Source organism: Bos indicus, chromosome 17, assembly GCF_029378745.1.
Source record: "Bos indicus isolate NIAB-ARS_2022 breed Sahiwal x Tharparkar chromosome 17, NIAB-ARS_B.indTharparkar_mat_pri_1.0, whole genome shotgun sequence".
In the NCBI taxonomy this organism is placed as follows: domain Eukaryota; kingdom Metazoa; phylum Chordata; class Mammalia; order Artiodactyla; family Bovidae; genus Bos; species Bos indicus.
The window spans coordinates 18,656,908-18,673,116 of NC_091776.1; the positions used below are offsets into that span (position 1 = coordinate 18,656,908).

Sequence of the window (16,209 nt, forward strand, 5' to 3'; positions counted from 1 at the left end):
TGTAGGAAAGTGGAAAGGTTTCTGAATATCCAGCAGTGATTGTGGAGCCAGTTCCAAGTGCCAGATTAGAGCAGGGCTATGCAGCCCAGGTTCTGGTTTATGATGATGAGACTTATATGATGCAAGATGTGGCAGAAGAACAAGAAGTTGAGACGGAGAATGTGGAAACAGGTAGACATCTCATAAAATGTTCATTATTTTTAACTTTCTCATTTTGTAAGTGTCAACATAATTATTGCCAATTGAATAATATACTGAAAAAATCTCTTTTTTAATGCTATTTAGTATAGCTTGGAAACGAGTGAAACATTTCTTAAGAGAGTTTATATATGAAGTTCTACATAATAATTCTTTGAGGTACAACAATCTCATATCATTGACTTCTAAAGAAAAATTACAGACCGATAATAATAAAACTATTTTTGTCATTTTTTTCCTGGGAGTGGCAATATTGACTAGTTGTTATTTATTTGTAGACATCAGTAGACCAGTATATGATTTTTCTTAATTAAAAAAATAAAGTATCCTCATTCCATAGCAGAGTAGAGTTTCTTTTAACCAGTAGCATTAGAGCAGTATCATTTCTTCTTCTCTAGCTCAAAAGTTCTTTGTAGTAGTGTATCAAATTTCTCTTTACTTTTTGGTCTTCTTAGAAATTTTGGTATTTCAATAAGTCTGTGGTGAGATAACTGTATGTTTAGTTGGGCATTGGTATGTATAATTCTTGGAGAAACCTTTTCATTTTTTGCCATTGACCCTAAAGAAAAAAGGATTTTTTTACCAGAAAGATTATAGTGACAGTTTTATAAAATAAACATTAAAATTTTTCTTTATTAGTTAATAGGAAAAGAAATCCTTGTATTTGGTTTACAGTCCTAGTAAAAATTTCTAGTACTTTGGATAAATTTCTTTAAATGTAGCAGAATCTCATGATTAAAAATTTTTATTTGATGTCTTTCTGCTTGTTGAGGCCCAGTTGTATTCCCTAGGACTATTAGCTTCCTCCAGCTTAAATCTGTTCTTCCTCCACAGTTTTATTTTTTGTTGAGCTGAGGGATTGAAACTTACCTTGCTCTTTGGAGGTACAGTGATGACAGCCGTGCCGGCAAACCCTGTGTACAGTGGTAATCAAGTCATTTTATTAAAACAGATAGCTAAACATTCATAAAGACTTCGTGGCTATAGTGTGGAGTGATACTTGATTTACAGTGCAAGTGGCAGGAAGATACTTTTTTTTTTTGAGAGTTTGGAGAGTTTTCCAGTCTGAAGCTACAAGTTTAGTGGCGGAGATGAATTTTCCTCTTGAGGAAAAGAAGAGCACTTATAAAAAGTATTATGCAGGATGATATTTTGAAGTAGATATTGTAACTGATTTTATTACAGGGGCATAACTAAGTAGAACTAATGGAACAGAAAAATGTGATTGTTTAAGTTGAATAAAAAAGAATAGAACCGATTGAAATTTCTGGAAAATGTTTTGATCAAAAAAAATAAGAAAAACTATGATTTTGGTAGTAAATTGTAAACTTGGAAAAATGAAAATTACAATGCCAAATTTATATCAGTAGAAATTTAAATTCACATTAAAACACCAGAGCCTGTTTACCAGATCTTACTGGTTATACAGTTAATGGTCAACAGTTCATTAATTTAAATTAATATGGCAAAAAGAATCCAAATAGGAAGTGAATATAATCCATTTAAGAGATTTTATTTTCTTCTTGAACTCTCTGAGGGGTGATGATATAATTTGCATTACAGAGATAAAAGTGATTATTTAGGGACTTCTCTGGTGATCCGGTGGCTAAGTTTCTGTGCTCCCAGTGCAGGGGGCCCAGGTTCGATCCCTGACCAGGGAACTAGATCCCACATACTGCAACTAAGACCCAGTGCGGTCAAATAAAAATAATTGGAAAAAAAAAAGTGATTATTTATAATATTGAAAAAGAGGATATACAAAGTCTGGATAAAAGAACAATTACTTTAATGGCATTATGAAAGTAGGTTTTGAATACTTGATAATATTTTTTAGATTTATTTTTCTTCAACACTAAAAGGAAATTTTAATAAATATACTGAAACAGACTAAAAGTACTGAAAAGTTCATCTTACATTTTGTTTTTAATTCCATTCAGTCTCATGGATTTTAAAAGTCATTTTACTTCTGAAATCCATATTACTTCTAAAAATATAGAAGAGGATAGTGTAGCTATTCTTGGCTCTCTTTACAGAACAACACTCTAAGATATAACATTCAGATATAACTTTTTTTAAAAGCAATGCCAAATTCAGAATGAAAACTACTTGCTCATACATGTATAATCAGAACACTCATATTTATTCATCATAAGGCATGCAGAACTTGGAGACTACAATATACTAATTTATTTAAAAATGCTCTGGCTCATAGTAAATAAGAGTGTTAATATACATAGATTTGTTTAAAATCAGTTAATTGAGCTGGATTATGTTTTTTCTTAAAGACTAAAATGTGTTTTTACATGAGTTAAAATCTAAATAAATTTTAATTTTCCTGATATCTAGAACCTACACAGATGAATAAAGGTTGTTATGACTTACTGTAATATATGTTTCCTTTTAGTGGATTTGGATCAGGTTCATTTCTTGTGGTGATAATAAATATTTCATTTAAATCTCAGATATATGTAGGTTTTGGAGAAGAAAAATAATTGGGAAGGAAAGGAAAGGAATATTTATAAGATGGCTACAGCAGTTTCTGTTTGGTGAATTGGTAGAAATGAGATCTGTATAGAAAAGAGTACCTTTTGCACATCTGGGAAACACTTCTTGGAATGATCCTACATTATCATTTAGATTACATTAGTCTACAAATGTTCATAATTGTGTTTATTGGTCTGTTATATCAGTTCTCTGCATGTTTTCATTGAAGTTTTTCTTCTTTTATTCCTGTATACCCATACATACATGTCTGTATGAGACGCAATATTCATAGTGTCATCTAGGCAGGAGTACTAAAATCATATAATGATGTACATTTAGCTGTTTTCATTATTTTGTGTATAAAATGATTCCTTATTTTGTTAGTGATAACTATAGGCTGTCTTGCTTCACATTTTTTATAGACTGAATATCTACATTTCCCTCACATTGCTTGTGTGTAATAGTAATCTTCTCTTAAGTTATATAGGGAAAACCCAAATATATTTGAAACTTTAAAAAAGCAGACATATTCATCTAAATCTATAAGTTGCTTTTTGGTGATAACTAAAGTTTAATAATCATAAGGACCTTCGGAGGAATAGTAACAAAGTACGGATGAAGGGTGGTCTCGACTCTGGCAGACTGAAATACCTGTGCCGGTGGCTACAGACTCCAGCAGTTTTAGGAGGCTGCTGGAGAGACTAATGTGTTGAGTTGGGGGTGGAGAGGCATCTCTTAGATTCCCTACTAAGATGCGGAAACTCAGTTTTTATATTCACTCTTTAAAAATATGTGTATATATATATAAATAATATAAATTTTAAAAGGTTGTTACAGATTACCATGTAAAAAGAAGTTTATACCAATACAATCAATAATAAGTTTTCCTAGAAAACTTTTTTAAGACTTGCCTGAAAAGATCGAGCTGTTTAGCATCTGCTTCTTCATTTTGTACCTTAACTTAAACTATATTTACCCTCCACTTCAATTTATGAAAACATATTAGTAAATATTTTGTGTTTGTTATGTGCCAGGGCACTGTGTTCAACATGTTTGTTTCCCACAGGGAGGTAGTGATTTATATTTTGTGGAGATAAGATACATATATTATAAAAAAAGATAAGCCAACATAAAATCAATTGAGCACTATTTATAAATTCAAAGAAATGTTCAGAAGAGGAAAGTTCGATTACAGGATTAGGGAATGTTTTAGAGAAAGTAAAGGAGGAAGACAAATGATAGGATTTGGATGAGGTAGGCGAATGGCATGAAGAATGAGGGACATAGAGTTAACAAATGGGTGGAATGTAGAAATTCAAGATACGTTTAGGAGATACTGAATAAATAAGATATTAATAGGTTCCATTAAGAATTGTGACTAGTTTGTAATTTGAACTTAAGTTAATAATTAAGCATATAAGAAACAGCAAGATTTGGAGGGTTTTGAGTAGATAATCATAGATGCTTAGTAGTAGATACAGGATGAATTGTAAAGATGAAGCAGAAAGACTAGCTGTTGTAGTATGAGGTAGGGATGGCTTGAGAAGTACTGAGACAGGGTAGAAGCAATAGGGGGCTTCTCAGGTGGCACTAATGGTAAAGAATCCACCTGCCAGTGTGGGAGACTAAGAGACTTGGGTTCAGTTCCTGGTTCAGGAAGATCCCCTTGAGGAGAAAGGGCACTGTACTCCAATATTCTTGCCGAGAGAATCCCATGGACTGCAGAGAGCTGGACACGACTGAGTGTCCAAGCCCATGCACAGAAGCAGTAGGAACAGAAGGGGCTTATATAAGCAATACTACGTAAGATCTAATAAGACTTGGCATGATGGATTATGGAAAGAAACAGTTAAGATATTACTCAGTTTTTTTTAACCTTAATAATGATGAAAGTATCATAAAGGAGTTTGGGGAAAGCAGATAAGTTTGACAATAAGCATGTTGATTTTGATTTGAAGCAGGGCATCTGAGGGGATATATTTAGGTATTTAAAAAGACATGTAAGTGTATGGTCAGTGTCCCATCACAAAAGAGAGGGCATATTCAAATTAGGATAATTTAAAGAATGTTTTAATAAATGGATAGTTACAAATATGTCAGCGATTGTAGAGTGACCATAAGTGATAGTGTGGTACTCTTGAGCTAGCAATAATAGCGTTATTTCTTTCCTTTGGCCCAAGGGCCAGAGGGAAGGGTTACTGGAACCCAAAAGAATAGAGCCCTGGAGAGAGGGTTACCTGGAGAGAATCTGGAACCTTTGGTCAAAGGAGATAGCTGACTTGAGGGCAGTGCCACATAGAAGGAGTCCAGGGAAGTCAGCCTCCTGGGACAGAAAACAGGGTGGAGGGTGGGGAATAGATCCATAGAACAAATGAAAGACTTATCTGGTACAACTGAAGCTTAGTACAGAAAGGTCAAAGAGAGACTAATTGGAGAATCATCCTCATTGAAGCCACAGAAATAAATGAAAGCTCCAAGGGGAGAGGAGTTTGAAAGATTTCCTCAGGGCAAGATTTTAAATTCTATATTTGTCATTCTGTGATCGAGAACAAAGGACACAGAATTAAGAAATTAACCTTAAGGAATGTGTACATTTTGAAGTTGTGAACAAGAGCCAGAGAGTAGTCAAATATGATATAAAATCCTGGGTGACTGATCTTGAGCTTAATTTTTTTTCTTTTAAGCCTTTTAAGTAGCTCTCTTTAATAGGAAAAGGAAGAATATTGATTGGGTTAGTTAGTCTTGGTTTCAGGTTTCCGCTTATCACTTACTTGACAATAATTAACCTTTTCAGAGTCTATCTTACTGTCGTAAGATAGGAGTTCAAGGTTGTGAAGATTATATAAAATAAACCTATAAAACACAGTGCTTGTGATGGAAGTACTCCATAAGTGTTCCTTAACTTCATTAACACCTCTCTTTGTGCCTTCAGATATGGAGAAGGCCTTTTATACATTGAAACATACATTTGTTTAATACTTCTCTACTTCTCTGTTGTAGTACTTATCTTTCCTTTCACTTTGACTTTTTAAAAAGACAAATGTTTTATACCATAAGTCTGTACTTTTTCTTTCTTGTTCCTTCCTTAACTTACTGTGCTCTGGTATCTACATTTATCATTCTCCTGAAGTTCTTTTGTTTATCAGATTTCCAAGTCCACTCCTCTACCAAATTCATTGACCCACAGAATCATCCAGAAGTAGAGCCTTTTAAATCTGGCTTTCTTTTCTACAGAAGCGCTATACTCTGTTTCCTTTCTGCCCTCTGCGTAGCTGTGCTATTTATGCTTTTGAGCTTTTGCTCAAATATAGTTTTCTATCAAGAATGTGAAGTATTATTCATACCTTCAGGCCCATCTACATGAAACTGCCCACACTGCCTCTCCTGATCTTCTGTTAGACCATCTGGATGTAGGCACTTGATCATTTACTTTCTTATACTATTCTTGTGTGTATACTCCTTTTGTTTTCAAAGTAAGCATACAAGCCCCTTGAATACAGGGCCCATACTTTAATTCTATTTATTTTATTTGAATATAATATATAATATAGTGTTTAACACATAACTGTTAGGAAATATAGACTGAAGTAAATTGAGTTTTGACTTAGAATTGCAGTATAATCAAGAATCATGTATGTAAAATCTTAAATGTGTTTTCTTTTTTATATAAGCTAAAAAAAGCTATTGGATACTGTTGGGTTATTTAAAGTATAAAAAGGTACTCATCCAAAACATAACTATTGTCATCCAAAATATATCAAAGCCATAATGTTGTCATACTTAGATTACCTTTATCTTAAAAATCACAGTAAGTTTTATTCATTCTTGCTTATACCTAAATTTGACTTTTTATTTTTGTCTATAAAAGCAATACATGCTCACTGGAAAAACTGAAAAAGTATTGCAAAGAATAAACAAACAGTGAAAATCACCCGTAATCTTTCCAGTGAGGGGACGGTAACTACCACTTTTCTAAATTCCCTGCTGATCTTTTTTTAATGTATGTTTTAAGCATAATTAGCATCATGTTATATAATGCACATAGATTTATTTATTAATCTTTACTAACAAACATTGACTGAAAGGGATCTGATAGCTTCCTACTACTCTCTTCTGATTATTGGGAACAGGACTTTGGTTTCTAACCAGGTATCAAAATATAAAAGGTTGGTCTTACTAGTTAAAGTAATTGTCAAGAGAACTCAGAAAGCTTTTTTTTATGATCAACAAAATTGTGTCTAGAGATTAGCTGGAAAGATAGATGAATATAAGAATTTTTATATACTTCAACAAGAAAGTAGTGCTTTTTTTAAAAAAATAAATGAAAGATTAGCTTTTTTGAAATGGAGTTTTAAAAAATAAAAACCAGATTTCTCTTGAAAAATAAGGAACCAAATTTCTTTCTTGAAGAATCTCAAGACTAGGTTGACTTCATGATGAGTTGTGAATAACGTTTGTATTTGTTATACCGTCAGAAATCCTCCCTGTGGCACAAGAGGACTCTTTTAATTAGAAAATATTGTTGCCACAGGGAGGTAGAAGATCGACATGAAAAACTGGGGATCTGAAAAGGAGCCCCTTTCCTAGGATTACCTGAAGGGGAAACAGATTGAGCCAGAAGGAAGACAATGCTGGTAGGTTGGTCTTTAATTTATTAAGAATGTTTGCCATTTACATTTAATTACAATTATTTCTACTCCCTCTACAATATTTTTGTTTAAAGGCTGACAGTGAGTCCTCCTTGTAGGAGAAAGATTAAAATAGTATTTTTCCTCCTAAATAATTTGCTATCTAAAATTAAATCCTCTGTCTTGTTCCTAATACTTGTTTCTTTTTATGGATAAAACTTTAGGGCTATTTCCTGCCTCTACTTGCTTGGAAGTTACTACTGACTGAACATCTTCAAGTCTGTTTCTTTTTTTTTTCCATGTCTGTTATTTCTGCTACTAATCTATACTTTTTCCTAAAATAACTTTTTAAGAAGTGTTTTCGTTCAGTTATCTATTTTCTTGAGTTTAACCTGGTCACTAGTTTTCTAAAAAGGTAAAGTGTAAATCTTAAGTTTATTTAGTTTTGATTCTAGAATGTTTGAGTTACAATTATACTATTATTTAGTTAAAAAGCATTATTAGAGAAAAGTTTTCAATATTTTATTGACAGTATTTCATTTAATCTGAGATGCCATCAATTGTAAGAAACATTTTTAGACCACTGAAAGAAAAAATGCTGCCAATTGTGAAATACACCGATTTCAGAGATTCCAAAATGTGAAAAAATGTCTTAGAATTAATGAACTATGTTATCATGCAATTATGAATCTTCCTGAAATTCCCATTATCTGGGAATTAGATATCAAAATATCTGGTTTATGAAAAATGAGATGAGTTGCAGTTGTGGAGATATCTATATATGCTGCTGCTGCTAAGTCGCTTCAGTCGTGTCCGACTCTGTGCAGACCCGTAGACAGCAGCCCACCAGGCTCCCCCGTCCCTGGGATTCTCCAGGCAAGAACACTGGAGTGGGTTGCCATTTCCTTCTCCAGTGGATAAAAGTGAAAAGTTAAAGTGAAGTCGGTCAGTTGTGTCCGACTCTTCACGACCCCATGGACTGCAGCCTACCAGGCTCCTCCGTCCATGGGATTTTCCAGGCAGGAGTACTGGAGTGGGGTGCCATTGCCTTCTCCCCTATGTATGCTAAGATCTCTAAATTCTTTACTGTCTTTTAAGAGAGGGTATTTAAAGCACCATTTAATTATATTGTTTAAAAGTATACAAAATAACCATAAGATACAATTTTAAATTATGGAGGGTATAGAAGATGAAAAAGTATTCTAATATGATGCTTTTACTTAACTCAGTAGGAAGAGTTTGGGAATTTCCTGGTGGTCCAGTGGTCAGGACTTGGTGCTTTCACTGCTGGGGCCCTAGTTGGGGAACTATGATTCCTCAAGCCACTGTAGGGCCAAAAAAAAAAAGTAGAATTTTATCATAATTGGCGGTTTTTAATTGAATTTTGTGATCTAGAAAGCTTTTAAACTATCATTTTAAAACAGGATCCTTTAAAGGCTTTTTTAAATAGCCACAGATTTCTAGTGGTCAAAAGCAAAGAACTACCCCATCAATTAATAAATGAAAAGGAATGATTTAAATGGTATTTGTATACTTTTCAAGAAACATCTGTTTTATATAAAAGGAAAGATAAGTATATCCAGACAGTAGATCATTAAAGGATACTTGTTTAGTTTGGGAAACTAGTAGCATTCATTCCTTTGTACTCAGACTTGTTTTTTTAAACACTAATAACTTCCAATTTTATATATAACAATGTATCTAAGTAATACAGTTTTATTAACCAGACTGTGGAGAGGGTTAAATGCAGATTATATAAAATTTTAAATGAGTAGCACATAAGGTTACAAGTGTTACAAAGTAGGGATGGCTCAGGCTTCTTAGGTATACAAATAGGAATGTTTTTAAACTGTAGGCAAATCCATTCCTCTCCCAGGTCTTACTGCAGACCTACAGCCTGTCAGGCTCAGAGCTGAAATTCTTGTGATAAGCAGGACCCTGCCTTTGCCCTCACCAGGCTTTCAGCTTTGTGGAAAAGATGAACAGTTAAACACATTGCTGCTGCAATACAATGTGATGAGTTAGTGTTATGGTAGGATTAATGAAAGGTTTAGAGAGCATACAGCAGAGGAATGGCTAGGAGGTCAGAATGCCTTCATGAGGAAGTGACATTTAAACAGGTTTGAAAGGTGTGAAGTAATTAGTCATGTAGTGAATAGCATGTCTGAAAGTCTGGAGGAAGGAGAACATAGTCTATTTAATTAGCAGAAAGGTATTCAATATGGCTAGATTATGGTTTATGACAAGAAAAGGGGATTAAAATGAAGCGAAAGAAGTAAAATCTTAACTGGTGAGGACTCTGAAACCTTTATATCTGTTTTTTGGGCCTTATCTAAAAGGTGGTAGGAAGCTTTTTTAAGAATTTTCAACAAAGTATGTTTTTTATACAAATTTGTTTCCAAAATATTGAGTACTGTAAATGAAATTAAAGTAAGACAATAAAAGCATTACCTGAAATAAAGACTGAAGTCCTTAGCTCCTCATTCACAGTTTCCTAATTTTAAGCTAGTTGACTATTCTTATTCACTTTCCACTAAATTGTCTGCCTCTGCAGGTTTGGGCTATAGATGTGCTTATTGCCCATACTAAGCTAAAAGTTAATAGAAATTAAAGTAGTTGCACAACTAGTGTTTCTTTTAGTAATCAAGATGTGGCTGCTTTGATATAATGCTGTTTCAGGAGGAGGAATCATTGTCCCTTCTGCATGCCCCATGCCCTGTTGTAAACTTGGGAAAGGGTCTATACATTTTCTCAGATTTGTGAAAGGGCGCATAACCTAAGAAGAGGTCAAGAACACTTTTAACACAACTGTTAACTATTAGCTTTTGCATGATTTTTTAATGTTTTTGTATTGTGGGCCTTTTTGGCCATGTGGTAAAGCCTGTGGACCTTCTCTCATATTTAACGTTTTTAAATATATAAAATACCTAGGAATACCAAGGAACCAAATATATTGAAATATAGCTTTTAGGCTGTTTTTAATTGTGATATAGTAATACATGTTTCCTTAATAATGTATTAAATAATGAGATTTAGTGGCAGATCAAATTTACTGCTATAATTTCAAGGTGGTGATGACCATCAATTATATTTTGAGAAATATATAATAACTATAATACAATATGAAAATATTTTATGATTTCTGTTGGTCATGAGGTCCCAGATAATGTGACTGTGAAAACTACTATGGTTTGTACTTTATTTAAAATTAAGGTGCTAAATTTCAGGTGGATCTAAAAAACAATTTTCTTCTATCTCATTCATGTCTTATTTTAGCTGTCTACCTTATCTTCCTTTTCTTCTCCATATTCTGCACTGCTTCTGTTCTCTTTCCTTAATAGCTCATAATAGGGATCTGAAAGCCACTTTAAATATGTTTCTTATTGAATACAGTTTTATGATTTCTGCTAAGGAAAAGAAAAAAAGCCTCTTAACTGTATAGTGGTAGTTTTTCATGTCACTTAATGGCTTGACTTAACTTATTCTAAAAACATTCTAGTGTTTGTACATCAAGTACATTTCTTAAAAGCCTCATCTAATCTTTCCTTACTTTTTTGTTGGTTTGAGATCCCTTCAATTTCCATGAAAAAAATTTCTGTGACTAGTGGTTCTCAAACTTGAGCATAACGTCATAATCATTTGCAGTGCTTATTAAAATACAGATCGCTAGGCCTCACCTCCAGGATTTGTGATTCAGTGGGGTGGAATTCAAGAATTTGCATTTTTAACAAGTCCCCAGATGATATTAATGCTGCTGGCCCAGGGATCATACTTTGAGAACCATTATCTTGACTGTTGGGAATGATAGCACTAAAAGAGCTTCTGCCACTGTGAGAACTCGGTTAATACTGTAGTTTTTTACGTGTTGTATTTTACCCATCACAAAGATTGCTGTTGAGGGTGCTGCTGCTGTCGCTTCAATCATGTCCGACTCTGTGCAATCCCATAGACAGCAGCCCACCAGGCTACCCCGTCCCTGGGATTCTCCAGGCAAGATTCTCCAGGCAACCCACACTGGAGTGGGTTGCCATTTCCTTCTCCAATGCATGAAAGTGAAAAGTGAAAATGAAGTCGCTCAGTCATGTCCGACTCTTCACGACGCCATGGACTGCAGCCTACCAGGCTCCTCTGTTCATGGGATTTTCCAGGCAAGAGTACTGGAGTGGGGTGCCATTGCCTTCTCCAGCTGTTGAGGGTGAAAACATACTAAAGTTCTTTCAGGTTTGTATGAGATGATGTAGTGCATTACTGTTATTAATTAATTCACCAGTAAACATTGATTGAGCATCTGCTATATATCAGGCACTGTTTAAAGCATGGGCTTCCTTTGTGGCTCAGCTGGTAAGGAATCCTCCAGCAATGTGGGAGACCTGGGTTCGATCCCTGGGTTGGGAAGATCCCCTGGAGAAGGGAAAGGCTACCCACTCCAGTATTCTGGCCTGGAGAATTCCATGGACTGTATAGTCCATGGGGTCACAAAGAGTTGAACACGACTGAGTGACTTTCACTGTTTAAAGCATGGGGTTAGAGTGATAGACAAAAGAGGCAATGTCTGCATTCATGCAATACTTAGGCTCTAGTGGAGAAAATATGTAAATTCCCCTTGGAGTAAAATTTCTTTATCACAAAGCAGATTACATAAATTAACAACTCCTGAAATTGTTCTTTACAGTTAGTATTTTCAGTTAAGCTAAAATAATAAATTCATGAACCATTTCTTTTCAAGCAATTGAAGCAACAGGTTAATTCTCCCTTTTCCTCCTCCATATGTCAGTTTTTAAGCGTAGTTGTGATACTGGTGAACTAATCTATCGTGTACAAAGTACCTATTATATGTAAAGTACTGTCACAGCTCCTAGGGAGTAAGTGATTCAGAGTTGACTATAACATGGTGGCTGGCCTCAAAGAAACTTACCAACTAAGTTGAGAAAAACAAGCATTTGAGGAAATAATAGTATTAAAGTAGATAAGCTTGGGGAAAGGTGAGGAAAGACAAAAAATAACCAAGTATAATAGTTAGTCTGTAAGTTCCAGATTGAATTATTTCTACTGTGGTGGGTCATATTTAAGTTTTATCATAAGGGCATAGTTGACTGTTTAAGGCAAAGGGTTTAGGAACAGAGAAGCAAGTCAAATGGAATTAAGCATTTGTAAATCTCACCTTTTTTTTTTTAATCGTGTGGAAATACTGCCATCAGAAGCATAAGTGACTTCTTCCCACTCACAAAAAATCAGGGAATAGGGCTAAGAACTCAGTGTGTTTGCGGTGCTTAGTTACAATTTGGGAGTGGGATTAGGAGATGAGATAGGACTAGTTTTTATTTAAAATTTTTTTTACATTTCTGTAAATTTTTTGAGTATATCAAGGGAAGAAGGAATATAGCTAATTTCCTTTCTTTCTCTTAGACATTATTAAGATGAATGAAGTACAGATTTTTATAATGGATATCCCATATTCTCCACGTTTAAATTCAGCATTTGGTTATAACTGATTTCCTTTTACTTTTTAAATCAGCCAAAATATATGTCTTACTTAAAAGGAATGAACAATTAAAGTTTTTTAATTTAATGTAAATACTTTTCATATGTTTTCTCTAAGACTGAGTCATGATAATAAGTAGTTATCCTCCAGGAGTTTTTTAAGAGTATATTTGAACAAAAGGAATTATTCATTAGCCAGAATTTAGAGATTTTCTTATGATTAGATGAACTTACAAAAGATAAACCCAGAAAGTTTTATATCAAAAAGAAAAGAGTTATGTCTCTAAAGCAGTTAGCAAAAAAGGAATTCTTATTATGCATGTTGTTTGATGCAACTTTTAGGAGAATCTGAATCCTGTTTTTGTTTTGTTTTTCATACCTTTTTTTCCTTCAACTTAATTCTCATAAATTAGACTTAGAATAATAACTTAAAATAACTTAAAATGCAAAATTGTTTTGAAGAGGGAACCAAGGATTTGGGTGAAGAGGAGAAAGAACTCAAATAGTTAGCATAGTTAGCATCTACTTGGATTTACAGCAGTAAGCTGTAGCCTTTTGGTTTGGAAAAAACAAGGCTGGCAGAATAGCATTTGTTTTTGTTTTTGTTTTTTTTTAGCATTTGTTTTTAATTCAATTGCTACATTACATGCCTCCTTAGGAGACCCTTAGAAGTTCCAGTTATCTTCTTGAGATAAGAAGACACTGATTATTATGTCTAGGCTTCATCTACAGGCTATATTCTGGGAAGAAAGGCCTTCACACACAAAAAAAGAAAGAACTTTTGGTGAACCTCATCCTTGGGAATAAAAGTAAGGGGCATTCAGTTTACCCTCTCACAAAGGGAGTCAGGAACTGTAAATTAAAGACCACTATTGTAAGATAATATAACCCTGTGTTTCATTTTGTTGTTACCTTTCGTTTTTCAGTAGAATTAATAGCAAGCACTTCAACAAAAAGAATCCCTAAATACTTGTTTTTGGTGGCTTCAAGAAATTGGGATGCCGGTGAAAAACTAGTTAATTCTGCAACTAATCTAAAGGGAAACAGAATCCCCAAAGATAGAATAATTGAAAGGAGAAGAAAGCAAACTGAATTTTCTTTCAAGGAAAGAAAAGAACGTGAGGAGTTGCCTTGGCTTTGAGACCATTTGTGGGGTTATTCAAGACTGCCTGTATTGCATGTAGCACTTTTTTTATGTGGACTAGAGCAAGAAATATAGCCTTGACTGACTGTAAAGTAACTTGCCTCTATTAGGGAAAATATATATTTAGGAAAAGAGCTCTTTATAATGTACAGAGTGTTGTGAGGAGGAGACAGCTATTAGCTCCTGTGATAGAAAGTTCATATTTTAGCTGAGCCTGGGAAGATAACTCTCATTTGAGAAGTGTTAAAAAAAAAAAAAATACAGTGACAGTCATTAGAGTACATATAGTAGGGAAGACTTTATTCAAGATTTGGGGCTGGGTATTGTAAGAAGCCATCATTTATACCCTTTCCTCCCTTAACCTCCTAGTCCATTACCAAATCACATCAGTTTTACCACCAAAATGTATCATAAATCTAACAATTTCTTTCCAACTTTATTGCTACTAGCCTAGTCCAACCTGTAGTTATTTTTTGTATGAGCTATTATGATGACCTTTAGTCTTCCAGTAGATCTTGTTTCCATTCCTGCCTGCTGCCCCCTGCCCCCAACCCTAATCAATTCATTCATGTTGATTTTAAAAATATATTTATAAATTGAAATGTGATATTCCCTTCCTGAAAAACCTTTTAGTGGGTTCTGACTGCACTTAGGATAAATTTCAGGTTTATTTATTTGTTTACTTGGCTGTGTCAGGTCTTAGTTACACCACTCGGGATCTTCCTTGCATCATGTGAGACCTTTTCTAGTGGTGTACAGACGCGGACTCTGTAATTGTGGCTTTTGGGCTCAGTAGTTGAGGCAGTTGGGCTTCGTTGTTCTGGGGCCTGTGGGATCTTAATTCCCTTATCAGGGATCGAACCCATGTTCCCTGCATTGCAAGGTGGATTCTTAACCACTGGACCACCAGGGAAATCTCAATATTCAGGATTTTTAACATGGCCTTCAAGACACAGAATAGTTTGTCTCCTCTCATCCATCTAGAAACAATAACAACAATAATAGCAACAAAACCCAAAACTCTAATATTAATATATCTTTACTATATTGCCAGGAATAGATCTTAGGACTTTATATAATAGATTTAATACTTTTAGCAACCCTAGGCTGAATAACCTTTCTAAAGCTAGACAGCTATTTAAGTGGTGGAACAAGAACTTAAAGGCAGATGATAAGTCAGATGGTAAGTTAGCTAGGGCTCCAAGGCCCAAGCTCATAAGCATTATACTCAGATGAATTACCCAGTACCCTTACCCCAGACATACACATACCTTTCCTTTAAATCAAACTTTATCTTCCTAGGGTGCTCACATATGCTGTTCTCTTTCTGGAACATATTACTTTCCATTTTTTAGCTTTTAATTCCTGGGCATCTTTCAGATATCAGTTTGAAAGTCACTTTCTCAGAGAGAGGATCTTTAGCTGATACTCTTCAGTCTCAGTTGTGACAGTTCTGTTATTTTGTCGGAGACTCCCATTCCTTTTTTCTTTTTTGATTAGCACCTACAAAACTTATGATACAATAAACTCCCATGATAAAGTAATAAGTAATTCTAAAAAATTCAAATCACAAACGTGATTTGAAATTTGACATTATTGTGAATTTAATAAAATGACCCGAGTCAGTCTGTGTGGATGAGGAAATGTGTGTGTGGAATTCAGAATAAGGTATCCAAATCAGTCTAAGGTCAGACTTAGGTGGTTTGGTGCCACCTGCTGGTATTTGTGTTCTCCAGTGACTGTTGTTAGAGAATATAGAGTGCAAGATGGGTGCCAACTCCCAGTTAAAATTTATCTGAATTCATGAAGTTTTACTTTACTATATTTATATTTATTGTTTAATCTTTTCACTTCATGCTTCATAAAGCCAGAGACCATATCTGTTGTGTTTACTGGTATTGCTCAAAGCCAGGCACCAAGTGGGTTTTGAGTAACATATATTTGTTGATTGAGTGAATGAATCAGAAAACGTCATGAACCAGAACAGAATTTCAGAAATTTTGTATTTTATTTAGAAGCTGATAAGTAATGTAGTTTAAACTGGTAAGTAATGTAGTTTAATTAGGCTTCATAGATGTATATGGTTGAGAGAAATGAGCCTAGAAAGATAGAGTGGAACCAGATTTTGGTGGCCTTTGAATAAAATAGCTGTGTGAAACATGATCTGAAGAAGATGAGAAGTGAAAAGAACATTTATTTTAAGTAACTAGAGCATACTAAAATAATATAAATAGAAAGTATGGCGTCCAAAGTACTAAGTTGGGGGGTAGGTTA

At 34.3% G+C, this 16,209-nt stretch overlaps 1 protein-coding gene across 8 annotated transcripts in view; it reads left to right on the plus strand.

Annotated features, from left to right (window-relative positions):
* The window catches only part of ELF2 (E74 like ETS transcription factor 2), a 99,192-nt gene that overhangs the window by 47,378 nt on the left and 35,605 nt on the right, over window positions 1-16,209 (plus strand). For 6 of the 8 annotated variants that reach the window (XM_070769097.1, XM_070769095.1, XM_019977479.2 and 3 more), the window contains one exon: window positions 6-171. In XM_070769097.1, coding sequence (XP_070625198.1) covers window positions 6-171 — 166 coding nt within the window. Of the gene's footprint in view, window positions 1-3; window positions 172-7,213; window positions 7,317-16,209 lie in introns of those variants that run through there. The other 2 variants (XM_070769101.1, XM_070769102.1) reach the window with 1 other exon arrangement.